Genomic DNA, 19,596 nt, shown 5'->3' on the forward strand with positions numbered 1-19,596 from the left:
AGGCACTTACTTCAATTTCTTCTTCTAAATTGATAGAGCAAACAAAAATCCTCTGAACCTACCTATCTATAAAGTAAAAAAACTTTATCAAAAGTAACAACCCTATACGAAATAGGTACCTGGGCAGTTCTTCTTTTTAACCTACATAACTTAGTCTCCATCAGTTGTGAAGAAAAAATCATGAGTTTTACAAATATTTATTTATTTATTTATATTTCAGCGTGCATTGTACAAAAAACACAACGGCTGTGCACGTTTACAAAAATATAAATTTATATTTTTGTATTTAAAATTACGTTACAGAGTGGTAAATCCGCGTGACAGAGGAGTATTTCATACGAATCTTGGCTGTCTCCCGCCACTTCATCCTGCGCATATTCGATAATGTTGCAAAAAATATATATGACAACATAAAATATAAAAATTTATTTAAACTCCAGAAGATATTACCTATTTAGTAAAACAAAATATATATTTTTAAATGATTTCTGAAATATTCAAAAAAATTGTTGAAAATTTCTCTCTTACTACCTAATGTTTTAGTAGTAACATTCTGTCACGTAGGTTGCCATTTAAAATATTTGTTTGAGCCACTCGTCCTTATTGCCATCGATCTGAGTTTAAGGTCTCCTTTTCCCCTTGGTAAGATTTCCCCTTTGAGATCCAGACACCGCGTATCGGCCACCCGCAAAGTGTGACAGGAGGTGCGTGTGTTTATTCGGCGACAGCTTCGTCACGTAGGTAATTGTTAAAATAAAATACAATGAAATTATTATTTTGTTATTTACTCATTGGTAATAACAATTACTTTGAAATCAACATGTGAATATTACATTTTATGTTACTGTTTAAATGCTAATCGACTTTGCATCACATTTTACCCCTCTGTCACACGACAAATCTGTCACATTCTTACCAAACACTCCAACCTGAGAATATTCATCAAAGAAAAATTGAAGAGAAACTACACGTTTTGGTTAAAGTACGAAGCGAAAGGAACGTCCAATACACTTGCGCTTCATTAATAAAAAGTTTCGTTAGTGAAAAAGCTTATTTCGTGCTATTGTTCTCAAGAACAGACGATGAATGTGGTAGACTGTTTAATATGGTGGAGAATGATTTATCGGATGTTTGATGATAACATTAAAGTCCTTCCAGCTTCTAAGGTAATTAAAAAAGGAAAGAGTATTTTTTTCAAATTCTAAGAGCCACTGCTGTATTTTCGAAATATGGCTGATTAAAACTTTAACAAATTACGTAATTTTCATTATGTTACTTAAATTTTAGTTTGCCGAAAATATTAATTGTGCAGATAAACATTATTTTATGTAGTTGGAACAAATTTGTCCTTTAAGTTCCTGAAATACGGATATTTCACTCTCCAGAGGTTCTCAAGTGTGATTTCATTAGTTATACTAATAATAAAGATATCTCCAGTAAATTTTATGACTAACTTGAAATAATAATGATTTATATGTAAGTTACTAAATTATTATTTTTAAATAAAACTGTTTTATTCCAAAACGCTGCCGCATATTTAATAGAATAACAACTATGTCACATCGTTTACCACTCTGTAACGATTGGTGTCTCCTGGTAGTTAACTTATTTTTGGTCGTTTATATGTTATGTTATAAATAGTGCAACTTTGGAAAAATCATATTAAATTTAGTCATTGATGTTAACGTCTATGCTGTTAATTTTTTACTGTAATTAGTAGCGAAAAAATATTTATAGCAAAAACAAGCTTCATTTTAGCTGAAATTGTGACAGAGTGGTAATAACTACTTAATAAATATTTTGTTATAACTAAAAATCCATTCTTTCATATGTTTTCTAAAATGGTATTTTGTTTATTAACGTATCAAAAAAGTTTCATTTTAATCGACGAAGACTATTTCGTTAAAATAAAATAAAAGATTCTGTGACGAAGGTGTAATTTTCTTTGCCTTATCCACGTATTATGTTCTAAAAATCTTGAAAAAATACTTAAACTTCGCGGCCAACCACCTTTTTCGATAGAATAGAAATGTAGCAATCATAAAAATTATAAGAGTTCACCAAAAAGCTAAAGTTATTTTTTTCAAATTCGGGATTATTTTTTATCCATTATGTAGGTTAAAAAGAAGAACTGCCCACCTACGTCTATGATTAGAAATTTTATGATCAGTTTTAGGGATGATAGTAAATATACTGTATAAACTTTATTAATTTACATTTTCTTACCTTCCTTTTTCGTTTAGGTCACACCTTACGACATACAGTACACATAGGTAATCTGGCGTAAGTGTTTATTTTTATGATTTTATTTTTATATCTAACTTTATGTACCTACTTGCTACAAGTAAAACTAAGTTATTCATAATGATAGATCATTATTATGGGTCGCTCGATGTCCATGTTAGTAATTCGTATTATAATGAAGGTATGAACAATAACTAGGGAGCTAGGGACGTTATTCGTAACATCATGTCTTACTTAATGAAGGTATTTTGAATAATATCAAAACATTCTGGGTCTGGGTACTGTTTTCTTCATGAAAATAGATTCCACGAAAACGTAAATACTTTTGAGTTTATTGACTGACTTTCGTCCCACAGATCATTTCTTTAAAACTACAGGGTCATTTTAGCATTATTAACAAAATTTACAATTACTTACCTCCCCATTTCCTCACAAATCTCCCCTTTGGCGGGATCGAAATCGCAGTAGTAGTACAGTTTATTAAAAGTGTTCTTTCATATTGATATGCAATTCAGTAAAAAAGGTAGCATAGCTAAAGTTGTAATTATACAAATTGCGACCATACCTTTTTTCGCATAAGAAGTCCCCTGACCTAACTCTTACTGCACCACATTTAAAATTCACAATCGCTTATCATGAGGGACTTCATAAATGGAACAAGGTTAAATCACAACTAGGGTCACTCTTCTCAGTTTAATACCAATTTTTACCAACTATCAGTTGCACACTTCGTCCCGCAATCAGCCCGGTAATAAATTAACGCCATTACTAAATTATACTGCGGTTCTAGATTAATCTAGAAGTCGGTCCGTACCCGGCGGCCGCTCTTACATTATTACAACATTCATTAGACTTCGCTAATTACTCCTTGCCTTAATGAATAAGCTCTAATGAACCACTTTCTGTTAATTAAAGCCAGCGGGGGGAAGGGGGGGACTTTTCTCCAAGCTCTGATTGCAAATGTGAATTTGTAGGAAAGAGTGTTTTCTCGTGAAAAGGGGTAATGAAGAGGCCGGGCGGGTACGAACACTGCGGTTTTAAAGTTTGGGGTGATGTGGCGGCTCTGAATATTTATTGTGCTTATGCCGCGGCCTCCTTAACGTTTCAAATGTGATTTTACCTAATTAGATAAGTAAATGGTTGTTTAAACTGACCGGCTAACCATTTCGCGATATGGTGAATTGGTGACCGAGCTGTGTTTGTCACCAACAAAGAATACCTAGTAACTCTGAGGTAAATTATTAGGTACATAGGTAATAATTAATGGCTATGAATAGGTACCTATCTATATAATTGCTATTAACATCATATTACCCAACTTAAAAAAACTAGTCAGGCTAGGTAATCCGTTTAATTCTTGCTTCACAGTATTTTGTTCATGAATGTATGTAAATATTCATGTGAATATTGTCCTGTAATTAAGTAGTGCACTTACGCATTAAACACTTCATTAGCTTTGTTCAACACTGAGTAATTCATGTTGTAGTAAAACAAATACTTATTGTATTTTTTTACACTAGTTTCGTTTTAATCGGAATTGAAACCGGCGTAATACTTGTAGATGACGAATGTTTAAGTGTGAATACCTACACCTAACTAAGTAGGCAATCTAACAGCCATTGGTGAAATTTGAAATATTCAAATAATTTTCATCAGACATTAAAATTAGATGGGAAACAGGAACCTGATGAAACTAGCGAGAGTTTTGGCTAAGCGCTCAATTAAGGCCAATTTATTACTAAGTTCAACCATTTTCATTTAAAAAATTACAACAGTTGAGATTTACGGGAAAATTCCAGAGCATCCCGTTTTTTCAGTTTATTTATGTAGGTAGGTACCTATACCAAGACAAAAAGGCCATATTTTGTTAATTATAGGAAACCTATACATAAATAATACTATAGAAAGTACGGTGCGGCCGTCGTATTTCATAATTCGAGAGAGCTGCAACAACCATCTATCTTATAGATGCTGTGGACAATGATGATGATACTACTTACATAATAGGTTCATTCATCATTTCTACTCATAATAATAATAATTGTGACGAGCTGTTGGGCATTAGCGACCCCACCCACCCGATGCCGGGGAGAACCCCTGCTCCTCATCTCTGGCTTGCCTTTATTGGTTGTCCAGAGTGAACACTGACGAGGAACAGGATCTCCCACCTCTTGCTTGCCTTCATTGGCTGGCTTGAGTGGTGTACCGCTAGAGCAGAAATGCTCGGAGGAAGGAAGTATATCCAGTAAGTGCTTGTAGGGGTCTTGACCGGCATCCGCGATTGCTCTGAGAGCCTTGGTATACCTCTCCACCCTCAGCACCTCATGCCATGTTGCCCCCTTGTTGCTACGTCACTGTAATGTGCTAGCGACTGATTTGGGGGGCCCATTTAATGTGTGTGCGAGTCACCCCCTGCCTTTTTATCCGTATATGAAACATATAGGTCCAGGCAGGGGCCATAGTCCTTCCATAGTCCCAGATACCCAGTCCATTTAGCACCCCATTCCATAACCCTGTATTAGTTTTCTCCATATCCTACAATAGTCCTGCACTAACCGGGGATTTTCCTTGGGTTCACTTCTATAGTTTTCACAGGGAAAATCGTCGGTTAGTGTCACATTTCATATAGATTAATGTTGTCAAAAGGGCCTCTACATGTTGGCTTCGGCCCCATGCACGCCTTCCAAACGCCCGGGACCCCATGGTCCCGAGATGGTAACGACACAACATAATAATAATAATAAATTTCTTTATTAGATTCGAAAAAGAGTACAAGTTAGTAAAACTAAGATCCCTAGCTCCCCCACTAGGATACCCTGTGTTGGGGGCGCCAGTCTCTTTCGTTCTTAATACATTGTAACAGTTAAATAAGGTATAAGTGAGACTTATCAAAGAAATAAATAAGCAATACTGTAGGTAACTTAGAGTTGTACATAGTTTTTGTATCTTATCATCTTAAATATAGTTATGTAGTTAAATACTATAACACACTCATACACTTAAAAGATACACAGATACATCTACGTATCACGGTATCACATACATCATACAATTATCAGTTATTCGCCTTAACATCATAATGAATTGATAAGTTACGCAGTTTACACCGCTACGTAAGTTGCGAATAGCTAAACAGCGTGACGGCGTCTTGCTAAGGATAACTTAATTCAGAGTGTTGCCAGAATATTGAGTGAGGAGTATAAAAGTGTTGGGCTGGAGTAGTGGAGCATCACAACAGCTGCAGTCGTCTGCTCCTCACAACGTAACATCGATCATCATCATCAGCCACACGCAAACATGATCAGTTGCGTTGCGGTGAGTACTTAGATTACTTAGAAGCTGTTTTTTGTAGCATCAAAATAAGTGTAGTTTACGGGTTGGAACTTTAACAGCGAAATTTCCGAAGGAAGGTCATAACATTCTGAATAAACTTCTTGGCCCAACTCAGTCGACCCTGTATAAATAATGTGATTTTCATCAGACTTTATAAGGGCTGATGTAAGTTTAATCATAATGCTATCTTCAAATCTTCATTTATTGGGTATATTTTTTTGATACGTACCTACCTAAGGGTGGTTGTACCATCTTTGTAAAAAATAATTTCTAAATGTGTGTTTAGCTTATAATGGACGCTTAACTATTAGGTAATCTTCTTTCATAACTGAAACACTCACTTCCGGTTCCCCGCTTCAATAGTTCCTCATTTAGTTCCGATTAAGTACACTTACCAACGAGATATGAGATAATTACCTCATAATATGTTGGTAGATAGTTAAATCGATTTACCTACGCTTCACATTTTCAATTTAATTTTTGGCGCCCATGTTGGGCGCCAAAAATTCATGAATTCTGCGTGTTTTTCTCAGTTTTTTCTACTCTTGTAAAACATTTGGTTGTGAACGCAGATTGCTTGCCTGCTCGGAGCGGCGGTGGCGGCGCCCTCTGCCGGAGGCTACGGCGGCTACGGCTACGGCCCGGCCCTCGCCACCACGGCCGTTGTTGGCAGCGTTGTAAGTATTTATTCACAAATAACGTACGTTTTTTAATGAATAGCCATATTTCTTTCTTACTGGTGGGCGTTACGTTAATTCTAAATATCTTATCCTCCCCTTTGTCCTCTCATGTAACAGGAGCAGGACCATTATGCTTAGCAAAGAGCCCCCTCACCATTCCTAATCCTGTGGTGATAATACGTTTCGACATATCTCGGTCATTAATTATATCGTCTATAATAGCCTACCGTTGTAGAATTTGGCGCTCGGGGTTTTTAACTAAATAATCAACATCTATTTTCTTTCGCAGCAAGTCCCCCAATACAACTTTAACTACGCTGTCAACGACCCTCTAACCGGCGACAACAAGGCTCAGACGGAGGTGCGCGACGGCGGCGTCGTCAAAGGCTCCTACTCCCTGGCTGAAGCTGATGGCACCATCCGAGTAGTGGAGTACTCCGCCGATGACGTCTCAGGGTTCAACGCCGTCGTCAAGAGAATCGGCCCCGCCGCGCACCCGCAACAAGTCATTGCCGCCCCCGTAATCGCCGCCCCGGTCGTCAAAGAGGTCGTCCAACCACTCATTGCTAAGGAAATCGTCAACCCTTACCTCCTGCAAGACATCAACTTGGGCCTCAACAACTTGGGACTGTCGGGATGGGGACTCAATGGATTGGGAAAAGGATTGGAACTTAACGGTCTGAATGGTTATAACCTGAACGGGCTTGGCTTAGGAGGCTACGGTGGTTGGGGACACCACTAGTGTAGAACTAAGATGCCCTGTCTTGCTCCCGTGTAATGAGTCTAGCTAGTCATTATCGGGAGCAGGTACAGACAGCGACGTATTGTGATTTAATAGATAAGGGCCCAGCATGGAAAACGATTTTGTAAAAAAAATATGATCAAAGTTTTTGGCATTTTATTTTGTAGTGACCTAATGTCCTTAAATATCTCAGTACAAAAGCATGAATGATAGAAAGACTATATTAAGGTTTTACGACACATATATATTTCATAAAATTAGCAAAAGTGACAGTCACAAGTTTCATAATACTTCTTATATTTTTATGGACACCATTGCTTTATTTTAAATGCTTATTTGAGCTTTCACTCAGTCCCATACAACCACTATAAGTTTGTTTTAAAACCACTTGAGTAAATGTGTCAAAGATTAATAGTAGAAAAGTAACTTCATACATATTTATAGGAATGGCCAATAGTGCACAATATATACCTATAAATAATGAATGAACTGTTCGAATTATTTCAGATAACCACAGAAAAATAAGAGTATCTAGTACCTAGTTAAATTTGCTTAGACATTCGAGCTCTTACAAATACCATACGGTGTAATAGGTAACTCACTTGGCAGTGTTGCAATAATAAAACGGTTATTATCAGTACATACAACGGATATTACAAATACATATACCTAGTACATTAAATGTATTCATCAGCAATACTACGACTGGAAAACGATGCAAAAACTACGCATTTTGTAACTAGCTACCAATAGTCAAGAAAAAAATACTTACAACCGTTTAATTCGAAACATACTCATTTATTCATACGGCGCAATAAATCGACCGCAATTACAAATTGTTATTCGAACAAAAAAATACAACAATTGGGAACTAGCTAGCAAAAAGTACTAGTCTAAAGAAAATACCGAACACCTTAATTATCCTATCTATTTATTAAATGCCGTTTAGAATACTCTTTGACACAGATACAGGATAAAATGGCGGACACAAGATGGCGGCTGCGTTTTGGCGCGGCGCTATGTCCTCTCGCCGAACAGCCAGAGGCAGGCGCGGTCCACCAGGTACGCGAACACCATGTCTGCGATCAGCACTTGCACCAGGATCACTCGGTACTGGGGAAGGGAAATTGAGCAACTTTATTTAGGTATAGACACATATGGAAATATAGATACAGGGCTGCTTCCTTATTAATTGTACTGAATTAAACTAGTATAGCTTTTAAGGTCCCCATTACGGTTACTGGTTCCTGACACACAGGTCATTCTAGTTTAGGAACCAGGGCTACCCCACCTTGTATATTTTTCTTATTACAATAAATATATGTTTATTAGGTGTGTGGGGCGAGTCGCAGTCGAATATATCCATAGTCTGCGCTGTTACATCCCCACCCATTGTTACATCACAATATTGACGCGCTCTGAATGCTCTTTTATAATTCGTTCACGATTCGTACAAATAGTTTCATTCATTCATTCACTCAATAAGCTCTCTTCACTCACATCGGGCGGGAAGTAGACGATCTCGAACATGCTGGACAGGTCGGGCAGCGCGCCGCCGGAGACCACGATGCTGTAGATTCATTCACTCATTCATTCATTCGTTCACTCACGTCGGGCGGGAAGTAGACGATCTCGAACATGCTGGACAGGTCGGGCAGCGCGCCGGCCGCCAGCGCCAGCACCACGCCGCCGGAGACCACGATGCTGTAGAGGAGAGGCTTGTTCTCGCGGAGACCCTCCATGAAGGGCTCGCCCTGGGGAAGAGAGGGAGGTCTATGACTTGTAAACTTTAACGTTAAGATAATGTGTCCTAATGGGCAAAGGTACCCGGAAACGTCCACTGACCACTTATATTTACGATCACTAAAGCAGACAATTTATTCCTTCATCCTATAATTTTCTGAACCATATTCTGGTCCAAGTCATAGAAAGACTTGCATCTTCAAAATGGCTCCTTCCTATCTATCTATCTATCATGGCGAGCTGATTTTCCGCATTTAGCCTCCAAGGTGGGCCATTATGCGTGAAATACCTATGGGGTGACTAGCTATTAAGCCACCCAAGCTCACGCCAGAAAGCCAGTAGACGACCTAGGTTGCTCATGGCTTCCCGGAGGGACCCCGGAGATCCGAGGATTTTTGATCGTAGTGTCTCCACGCCTTTGCAATGTAACAAGACATGGGAAGCTGTTTCATCTTCCTCCATGCAACTTCTGCAAAGAGGAGTGGTGGAGATTTTCATGCGATATAGGTGTTTATTTAACCGGCAGTGGCCTGTTATGGTACTTATCACGACACGTAAGTTTGCTCTATCCAAGCATAATAATTTGCGTGTTAGTTTAGTATTAATTAGTGGTACAAAAGCTTTTGTTTGTTTGCACTCGGCACAGTTACTCCAGAGATTGGTGTGGCATTCTGTCGTTCGGGAACGTAACCAAGAGCGAATTTGGTTGAAAGGGATCGGTACTATCGGCTCTGGGCCTATTGGTGCAGTGTCAGATCCCTTTCGTGCAAGTTCATCAGCAGCGTCGTTCCCCAGCGACCCGCTGTGCCCTTTTATCCACTGGAGGGTTATGTTATTGTTTTGTGAGGCAAGCGATTCTAGAGCTGAGTGACACTCTAGTACTAGCCCCGAAGTTATAGTTTTGCTAGACAAAGCTAGCAGAACTGCAGCACTATCAGATAGGATACGAATACGTTGATTCGTAACCTTTCTAGATTTGACTGCGTTAGCGGCACGTGTAATAGCAACACATTCAGCCTGAAAGATTGTGTTGTATTTGCCTAGTGCCAGTGAAAAATGAATGTTTAGGTCATCCGAGTGAACACCAGCACCCGTACCTGACGTTTTTTTGGATCCATCAGTGTATATTCTCAGTTCATATATACTGGACTGATCTCTTGGTTCTTCATGCAATTGAATGTTGTAGTGCCTATTAAATATATGGATAAGCGGAATTCGATCACCAATGGCTGCCATCATTGGTTGATGTTTTATGGCCTCCAACATAATGGATGTGTGTGACGCTGTTGAGTTATTTGCCCAGAGGCCAGCTGCTCTTAGTCTAAAAGCGGCGGCAGCTGCTTCCTGTTTCACCACGAGATGTAATGGTGGAAGGTCGAGAAGTACCTCGAGTGCGGCCGTGGGTGTTGATTTCATGCATCCTGTGATGGCTACACATGCAAGCCTTTGTAGCTTTTGCAGCTTGTTTTTTACTGAGCTAAGTTCTGTTCTGGGCCACCAGACTACAGAACCGTAAGTTATGGTAGGTCGTATGACAGCTTTGTACAGCCATAATGTTAATTTTGGTTTAAGGCCCCAGGTTTTTCCTAACATTCGCTTACACTGCCAGAAAGCGATCGTAGCCTGTTTTATTTTGTTATCGAGATGTTTATTCCAGTTCAACTTGTTATCTAGCGTTATGCCAAGATATTTCACTTCAGTTGAAAGTGTTAGTTGAGTACCAAATAATGTAGGCAAGCTCATGTTATTGAGTTTTCTCTTGTTAGTGAATAGGACTAATTCTGTTTTACTGGGATTGACTTTTAGTCGATACTCCCTGCACCATTGCTCGACAATCTTCATTGCGGCCTGCATAACGCTACAATGAAGGTTCTCGAATTTCCCACTAATGAGGATGGTGAGGTCATCTGCATAGCCGACTGTATAGAAGCCGCTGCTGTTGAGTCGTCTAAGGAGGTCGTCAACTACCAGATTCCACAGTAGAGGTGAAAGGACCCCGCCTTGAGGGCAGCCTTTAGCTACAATGCATCTGGTTGTCCCGTTTAGGTTCAGTTGTACTGCTCTTAACTTTAACATATTATTTATCCAACCCCGTAGAGTAGGATTAACATTATATTTGGTTAAGGCAATGTTGATACTATCGAAGTTTGTTTTATCAAAGGCCCATTCTATGTCTATAAAGGCACCTAGTGTTGATTCTTTGTTTGTAAGCGCACACTCAATTTTGTTCACTACGCTATGGAGTGCTGTTTCGGTCGATTTGCCAGCGGTATAGGCATGTTGGCTGTTATGTAATGGTTTTTGTTTGAGATTATTATCTCGTATGTGTCTGTCACAAAGTCTTTCTAGGGTCTTTAGTAGAAACGACGTTAAACTAATAGGTCTGTAGGACTTTGGATCCGTGTAGTCACTTTTTCCTGATTTAGGAATAAAGGTTGCTTTCACCTCTCTCCACTGTTTAGGAATGTAGTTATGTGCTAAGCAAGCCTTAAAAATATTCGCTAAGCTTTGCACGATAACCTGTTGTCCCCACACTAGGAGCGCGGGGAATATACCATCCAAACCAGCTGATTTAAAAGGTAGAAAGCTGTTTATGGCCCATTCAATTTTTTCAACGGTTACTAATTCTTGGGCGGTTATCCAATCAGATATTGACGGGTTTGAGTGCTCGCTATTATCCCAGGTCAGATCATCAACGAGGCGGCAGTCTGGGAAATGCGTTTCAAGGAGTACTTGGCACGTTTCTTTATCGTTGTTAGTATAGGTTTTATCGGCTTTTTTTAGGCAGCCAAGGTTTTTATTTTGACCGCAGTCTAAGATTTTTCGGACTCTAGCTGCTTCGTTGTTGGATTCAATGTTTTCGCAGAATCGACGCCATGAGACTCCTTGACGGATTCTTATTCGTTTTTTGTAATGTTTTTGAGCTTCTTTATATAGCTCCCAGTCAGCAAAGTGTCTAGTGTTTTTGGCCCTATTAAACAGCTTCCTAATCTTACGTCTCAGTCTCTCATGCTCCGGTCCCCACCAGTGGGAGGTTCTGGGCCGAGTAGGCGGAGACGTAAGTGGACATGCTTGTTCATAAGATGTTGTTATACATGTTGTAAGTGACAAAACATTGGTTTCTATAGCCGCGGTGGATTGCGACATGTCTTTAAAGTTAATAGTTTGAAAGTTTTGTGTTAGTGCTTGAACGTATTTAGTTCGGTCAGTCTTCCGCGGGTTACGCCGCGGTTTGACTTGCGGTGGTTTTGCTTGAAGTTTAAAACATATTCTTCTATGATCGGCACAGGATGGTTCGTTTGATACATGCCAGTCCGAAATTAGATCAGTGACGCCAGTAGTAGCAAAAGTGACGTCAACAATTGTTTGGTAACGCGATGAAACGAACGTCGGTTCAGAGCCTATATTAAGAATGTTAAGGTTTGTTGAAAATAAGTAAGTTACCAGGTTTTCACCCCTTCTGTTGGGAGTTTCACTGCCCCAGAGCGGATGGTGCGCGTTGGTATCCGCAGCGATGATCAGCTCTAGGGAGTTGGACTCGCAGTGATGCACCAGGTCCGCCAACTCACCGGGTGGAGGATCTCCATCGCCAGGCATGTAGGCGGACGCTAGTACAATTGAACTACAGTTACCCACCAAGTTCTGAACTAATACAGCTGTTAAATCTTTCGTGCAGAACTGGGTGAGTTGTACCGCGTCCACAGAACGGGGCATGTAAATACACGTGCGTGGGTTAAGAATAGAGGTGTTTAAAAACAACTTACCCCCAATGTTGCTGAGACCGCAGATACGGCTTCCCCTGATCCACGGCTCCTGGATCAGGGCGATGGTCCCGGTGTTGACCTCCAGCTGCCTGCGTAGGGTAGCCGCCGCAATCTGCTTGTGCTGGAGGTTGGTTTGAATGACGGAGAGGTTACTGAGGCGAGCGGAGAACATCACTGTCCACCGACTCCGCATCAGCATCCGACTCTTTGTCATGACCGCCACCGTCGATCCAGGACGATAGAGCCGCGGGGGTCGCAGCAGGCATCGTCTCAGTGGAGGTGCTCGGCAGGGTCGTTGGTGCCTCGACTGGTGCAGCACTCACAGATGTGGGGCTGGAGGTGCACAGCGGTGCTGTTGGTAGCGGGTCCTCACTTTCTTCGGGAGGCTGGCTGCCCAGAACGCCGTTGTTGAAGAACCGGATGTAGATGTTGCCCACTGCAAACGTCATCTGCCGTCCGAGCTCCATGATTCTTGGCACCTCCGATCTGGGGATGCCGAGGTTGAGGAAGGAGTCCTTGCCATTGTGGATCTGGCGGTCGTACAGGGTCCAGTCCCCCACGTTGTACATCCTGTTTTGCCTGATCAGGGTTCTTTGGATGCTCAGCGGCTCGACAGTGCAGGTGTCAGGAACCAGCAGTCCAGCTCTCACCTTGGGCACTAGCTCCGACTGCCCGATGACCGCGAGCTTGGTATTAGGCACAGGCGATGGCATCACCTCGACCGTTCTCTTCAGCCACGCGAGGGTCTCGTCGTCTTCACACCACATCTTCAAGGCCCCGTGGCTGAGGTGTGGTTTTCCCTTGAAGAGAGGGCAGAAGGGTGTTTCAGTCAGCGGGACGTCCAGCTGCTGAATTATCACCTTCTGCACGGCCACCTTCAGGTCGTTGGCCTGGTCCTCGGTGAGGCTGCGCGCCGGCACGGTGACGAGGGCGACATGCAGGTGTGTCCGCGCAACATTGGCGTAGGTTGGGGCCTGACCTGCTGCAGGAGCAACTTTTGCGCGCTTGGCGCCACCCCTCGGAGAGATTGTCTCGTCAGGGCGGACCCGCTTAGCCGAGGTTAGTTCGGCATCAGCAGGCCTGCGCTCACCAGTGGACTGAAGCCCACCGGCTCGGGCTCATGGCTCCTTCCTATTTTGTCCGCATGTTAAAACGTGTAGATGTAACCCCATTATTGTATCTTTACTCCATACCATGTCCCCATCTTATCCCGTATAGAAGGTGTGATTAATTAGACCCCAGTGTTGTAGACTGTAGGAGTTCTTGGAAAATGTCTATTGACGATTATTTTATTCAACAACAATTTAACCCTTACCCGGTAGTTGATAGCGAAGGTGGATATCTGCAGCGCCATGGAGATGATGTAGACCGTGCTGTTGAGCAGGTCCGGCGCGAACTGCCGCTCCTCGTCGTCCGACAGGTCCATGTCCAGCTGAGGTTTAGTGTCTCTGTGGAGTTGGATACGTTAGTTCATTCGGTCATTCACTCATTAAAGGAATGACACAATATGTGCTCTTCCTCGTCAGACACGTGTATCTGCGGAGTTGGAGGTATTACTTCATTCGTTCATTCATACACTCATTCAGTCACTGAATGAAGGAACGGCTACACAGATTAGGAGAAGTGCTGTAGGTAACCATGTCAACGGTTAAAAAAAAAGATTAAGTTTTTTTTTCAAAATACTCCAAACGCTATAAATACCGCTAATTTATATGTGTCACCCCAGCGAAACCTTTATTAATTGGATTAAAAGTATTAGAACTAAAATGGCTCAGAAACAGCACCTGTGTCTCTCCTCTCGTTAAAGACTGATACTCGTACTCCCGAAACTCACGACACTTTTGGTTTTTATGTGTATAACATCGATGAATTATCCCGAAAAACCTCAAATAGCCCTACAAACTCACCTATCAGGCGACCGTATCGTAGCCTCATTCACCAGGTACACCAGACACACGAAGTGCACTGCGAACTGCGTGAGCACCGTCATGATGGTGTACACGTTGAAGATGTTCGGCAGGGGACGCTCTTTGGACAGCTTGCTTAGCGGCTGGAAAAATATATAGCTTGATTAGTTATCGGTAAAAATGTACAAACTAAAGTGGAGATTTATTGAGTTAGGTTAGTGGTAGAAGGTTATTGGTAATCTAAAGTGGAGATTGGGGATGGCCGAACTGTTCTGGTCGAATAGTTTTTGGACTTAAGTACACAAAGGTAAATGTAACATGGGACACCCGCCCATCTTAAGACGTAAGTACGTATAAAATAGACAGTTATGGAATGGACTAGTAAAGTCGAGAACAGAGTGTTGTGGCGCTTCTCTAAACGCGCTTTCCTAAGAGCTTAGATGACTAGGGTTTTTCACCGTGGTTCAAAGATAAGCCGTCAGATTAGCACCAAATACGTCACTGGAGAACGCTCCATTCACGTACCCCATTTAATTGTATACTGAATGTAAACATTCAGTATACAATTAAATTATTATAAATACAAGCATGCCCTGATCAACCAATGACAATACCTTAGACCTAGATATAAAAAGGAAGCACGAGGCCAACAGCAAGCTCTGCAACGTGGCCTGCGTGTCACTGAACTTGATCCCGTCGAGGTACAACACCGACTGACTGTACGCCAGGATCAGAGCGTTGAGGGCCAGGATCTTGAACATCTGGAGAGTCGTGACGAGCGTGCAGCGGCCTTGCTTGATTATGTGGCAGACTGTTGAGGGAATTAATGAATTAATTTTAATGTTAGGTTAAACAAAGAAAGTTATTCTAGAAAGGAAATATAATTATAAAAACCTAGACAGGGGCATTGTAGGATAGTCAGAAAAGACAGATTCATCTACAGGATGTCATTTTCAGTATGGTATCAATCCTAAAATTACGATAAATTTACCCTCAAAAGACAGCCAGAAATGGTGTCTATAATTTTTGTTCAGTAGGTATTTTGAACTTGAGAATGGTATGGTACAGCTTATTTTCCGAGATTTGGCATCTAAACAAATGTAATAGGTTAAAATAGGTACTCACTACAAAGTATACTAGACAAGCGACTGGTGAAGGGTGCGGCCACACTCGCGTCCCCCAGCCTGACCAGCTGCGGTTGGTCTTCCTCCTCCATCTTCTTGATGAGTCTAGCACGAGCCTCGGCGGCGGCCTCGGCGCGCGTCGTGATTGGTCGACGCGCCCGCGCCTCTTCTGCCTTCGGCTTTTCTCGGAGACGCTCGGGTGCGTTCGCTAAGATAGCCACGCCCACCTGTATTCGTAGAAAATATTTAAATGATTTTGAATCTTAACCCTATGACATAGGGTTCTGAATATTTCCAAGGTAATTATGGAAGTTAATACTCACATCAGCATGCTTCAGCGCCCCCACATCGTTGGTCCCATCTCCGCACATGAGCGTGCAGTATCCCAGAGACTTAAGCGTCACAACCACAAACTCCTTCTGCTTCGGAGCAAACCTCGCGAACACTTTGATATGAGATATGATCTCCAACAGGAACTTACGATGAGTCTGATTCAGGAATGTTAGCCCTTCACCCGTTATGCACAAGTCGTATTTGGACGTCAACTCTTTACTAGTTTTGTAAGGCTGGACCGGCAGCTTGATCGAATCATCTATCGATTTCCAGCCCCAATCATTTTCCAGCTCACTCAGAACTAAAACCTCCGGCTTCTGAGTAAACTTCAACTCCTTGGCCACGTGGCAGGCAGTGAGCGGGTTATCACCAGTTATCATAACTACGGAATGTGAGGCGTTTACTATCTCTGCTATAGCTCTCTTGGAATCGGTCTTGAGCGGGCAAGATATGATCACGAATCCGACAAACGTTAATCCGGACTCGATGTCTTCGCGCGACATATCCCTTATCTCTTGAGAGGTTAGTTTACCTAAGTTTCTATAACCTAAAGCTAGGACTCTTGCTCCCCTTCTGGACAACGTGAGGTAGACGTCGTCGTAGTGACTAGGAACTTCTTTCAACATCGGTTTGATGGTTTCCGGGGCTCCCTTGACGCTGCTGATGTAGTGGGTCTCCATGAAACCTCTTTCATTGATCTGGTAGCCAGCTATAACTGACATTCGCTTGAGCGCGCTCGCGAAGTGGTTCCTATGAATGATCTTGAGGCCGGGCGACTTGCCTTTCTTCGGGACAACTGCTTCTCCTTTCGTCAGGTTCCACTCTACGGCCTTCAATGTGGCTTTTTCCAGAGGATCTCCGACCACTCCGTCGTCTAGTTGCACGAGCGAGTGACACGAGGCGAGGACCTGCACTGTCTCTAGAGGTGCCTCAGACAGCGGAATAACCGTTGCGTCTTTGTGCGAACCGATCCCCGCCACACCCTCAACCACCAAGTTATCACTAGTCAACGTTCCAGTCTTATCGAAACAACAAATCTCTACTTTACCAGCGAAAGGTATCCTAAACGGTTCAGTACAAAATACCGCTAACTTAGACAACGATAGCAATGACGTGTTCACGGCTAGCGACAGTTCTATAGGCAGCTCCGGAGGCACTACTGACGTTAAGATTAGTGTACATTCTAAAAATAGTTTGTATCTGTTTCTCTCAGGGTCCTCACAACCTTTGATCCACACGTACGCCGCAGCGGCGACTGCGAATATTAGCAGGAACATTATAAAACCGAATGTTTCTAAATTATTGGCAGTGACTCTCTTCACACCAAACAAAATGGTCCTTAGAAGTTTTCCTTGGGAGGTGTTGAAGCCATTGCGCAGCACATAACCAATGCAGCCATTGTCGGGAGCTTTGAGGCCACTGGTACTAATTTTGCCAGGTGAAGAATGCTGAACTATTTTAGTTCCACCGTAAAGCATGTGTAACTTTCCATCGCCTTCTGGATCTAGGTTTTGTTTGAGGTCTTTCACATTCTCCAGAGCTTCTTTCATTTGCGGGACACTTTCTCCTGTCAACATGGACTCATCAACTATGCAGGATCCCCTTAACAGCAGGATGTCACAGGGAACCAAGTTCTCATTCATGGACCTAGTGATGGAGACTATGTCACCTGGCAGCAGTTGGTCGCTCATGATCATCCGCCACCTGCGGTTTCTGTACACATTGATGTTGTATGGTTTGTTCCCCATTTTCCTGATCTCGGCCATGTTCCTCAGCTGCTGGTGGACGAGGGTGCACTCAAACATGATGAGCATGATGAGGGTGAATATGGAGTAGTACCAGTACTTGTCCAGGCACCAGAGAGCCACACAGAACACTTGGAAGACAAAGAAAGGTGCGGTGGCTCTTTCTTTGAATAGTTCCATAAATTCTGGGACCACCTGAAAATTACATTACAGATAAAATTTAATAATAATAATATGTGCTTATGTTAGATGGGCACTGGGCAAGGGTTTCCAATAATTAAACTTGGTACTTAGTATCCTGCTTTGTTTCCTGTTAGTACAGACATTTTATGGTGATATATGTATAGGATGCATAGTAGGTATCTATGAGTGCAAATTGACTGGATAAGAATTAATCAAATAAAGGATTTTTACACTTAGAATCAGTTTGCTTTCTGTATGAACTGTCCATAATATGAATATGCATTGGCTCAACTGCAATTGTAACTAAGGTCATATTGCAGCAGCATTCATTATTCAAAGAATGCTAACATAAATATATAGATAGATTTTATATTTTTTTAAGAATCAAAAGACAATTGACATGTATTTCGCAATAGTTGAATTATTTATCAAACTGAGTGAAATCACTCTTATCTGCATCAATTAAATGGAATAAATTACCAAATGTTTAAATACCATTAATTTAATTCAACCTTCAAATACTGGTATGGTTGTTTCTGTAACTTCTTCAGTTCAACAAAAGTTTTTACTTCCCATAAGGTAATTTAAAGAATGCTATATTTTGGACATAATTATCAACTTACAACTAAATGTAAATAGATAATTAGGATTGTGATAGACCCTACAATAAGTAAATAAACTGTTATAATATCTTACCATAACCATTTCATTCTTGCCATACTCTTTCTCTGCCACCTCAATAGCTTCGTCCTCTGCATATCCTTTAGACTCCATGTACTCTTCATACTGTTTATTAACTGGGAATTTCACAGTTTCAAAGCCATTTTTTTGCCAGTTGAAAACATACTTGCTCTTTTGGAACATAAACCATACATCTGGTACTGTGCTTTCTTTGTTGGTAGACTGAAAATATAATTATGGTTTTGATTTTTTTCTGCACCGGGATAACCTAATGACTAAACATAATAAACTGCCAAGGATTGAATAATTACCTTGGTATGATGAAGTTTTACTACTTCTGAAAATCCATTATTTGGTGTTGGAACAACCTTCACTATCTCAGCTTGTAGGGGATCTTTAGCCTGAAACATACAAGTTATTGAAACATAACCTATTTTTTTATCACATAAATCTGCTGCGTATTTTTGAATGGTATGATAAATTAAATAATTACCGACGAACAGGACAGGAAGCAATTAATGTGAACGCTCCAGTAACAACAGAGGCAAATTAGAATTTGTACGACGGCCACCACCGCTACCGTCAGAAATCCAGCTTCGAAATTATCCTCAAATCCGTACACTACAATCCAAGAGTAGAACACCGCCGGGTAAATAACCAAGAAGGGAAGAACGGTCCCTTGCAGTACAGTGGACACAGGCTTGAAAAGCTGCGTATATTGCACTAAATCATCCAATGACGACTGCATCTTCGCTGCTACCGAGATACTTCAAAATCACATAGAAAATACAGGACAGTATTCACAATTTAGAGTAAATAAGAAAGAAGGCAGATATTAAAGTATTTTATCATGGTTCTTATACATTAAATCTACCTATAATTTAATTAAAAATAAATAAATTTGCCGAGTTCAGTTCTAATGTTCGAAAACTATGTTCAAGATTTGACAACTTGACTCTTTTTGACAGATGGACAGCCGACAGACCATAGAGGAAAGAACGAATGAATGTAAAAGTCACGACGTGTGGATTGGGTTGGCTTTAGTGTACAACGATCAGTCAATAAACGCTGTTGGCACTATATTAGTTCATAGAGTATTCTTGTTTATGTCATGTTG

At 41.4% G+C, this 19,596-nt stretch overlaps 2 protein-coding genes across 2 annotated transcripts; one reads left to right on the top strand and one right to left on the bottom strand.

Moving 5' to 3' along the window:
- Window positions 1–5,369: 5,369 nt before the first annotated feature.
- On the top strand, window positions 5,370–7,144 carry LOC105386325 (larval cuticle protein A3A). Its single transcript, XM_038121036.2, has 3 exons — window positions 5,370–5,559; window positions 6,150–6,254; window positions 6,547–7,144. Exons 1-3 carry the CDS (start codon window positions 5,542–5,544, stop codon window positions 6,997–6,999), a joined length of 576 nt encoding a protein of 191 aa, XP_037976964.2. The 5' UTR covers window positions 5,370–5,541; the 3' UTR covers window positions 7,000–7,144.
- LOC105386302 (endoplasmic reticulum transmembrane helix translocase) lies at window positions 7,141–19,247 on the bottom strand. Its single transcript, XM_011556823.3, has 10 exons — window positions 18,973–19,247; window positions 18,791–18,880; window positions 18,495–18,701; window positions 15,861–17,810; window positions 15,539–15,764; window positions 15,028–15,224; window positions 14,414–14,556; window positions 13,822–13,954; window positions 8,610–8,753; window positions 7,141–8,112 (listed from the first exon to the last, which is right to left on the bottom strand). Exons 1-10 carry the CDS (start codon window positions 19,225–19,227, stop codon window positions 8,017–8,019), a joined length of 3,441 nt encoding a protein of 1,146 aa, XP_011555125.3. The 5' UTR covers window positions 19,228–19,247; the 3' UTR covers window positions 7,141–8,016.
- Window positions 19,248–19,596: the final 349 nt, after the last annotated feature.

Source organism: Plutella xylostella, chromosome 4, assembly GCF_932276165.1.
Source record: "Plutella xylostella chromosome 4, ilPluXylo3.1, whole genome shotgun sequence".
NCBI lineage: Eukaryota > Metazoa > Arthropoda > Insecta > Lepidoptera > Plutellidae > Plutella > Plutella xylostella.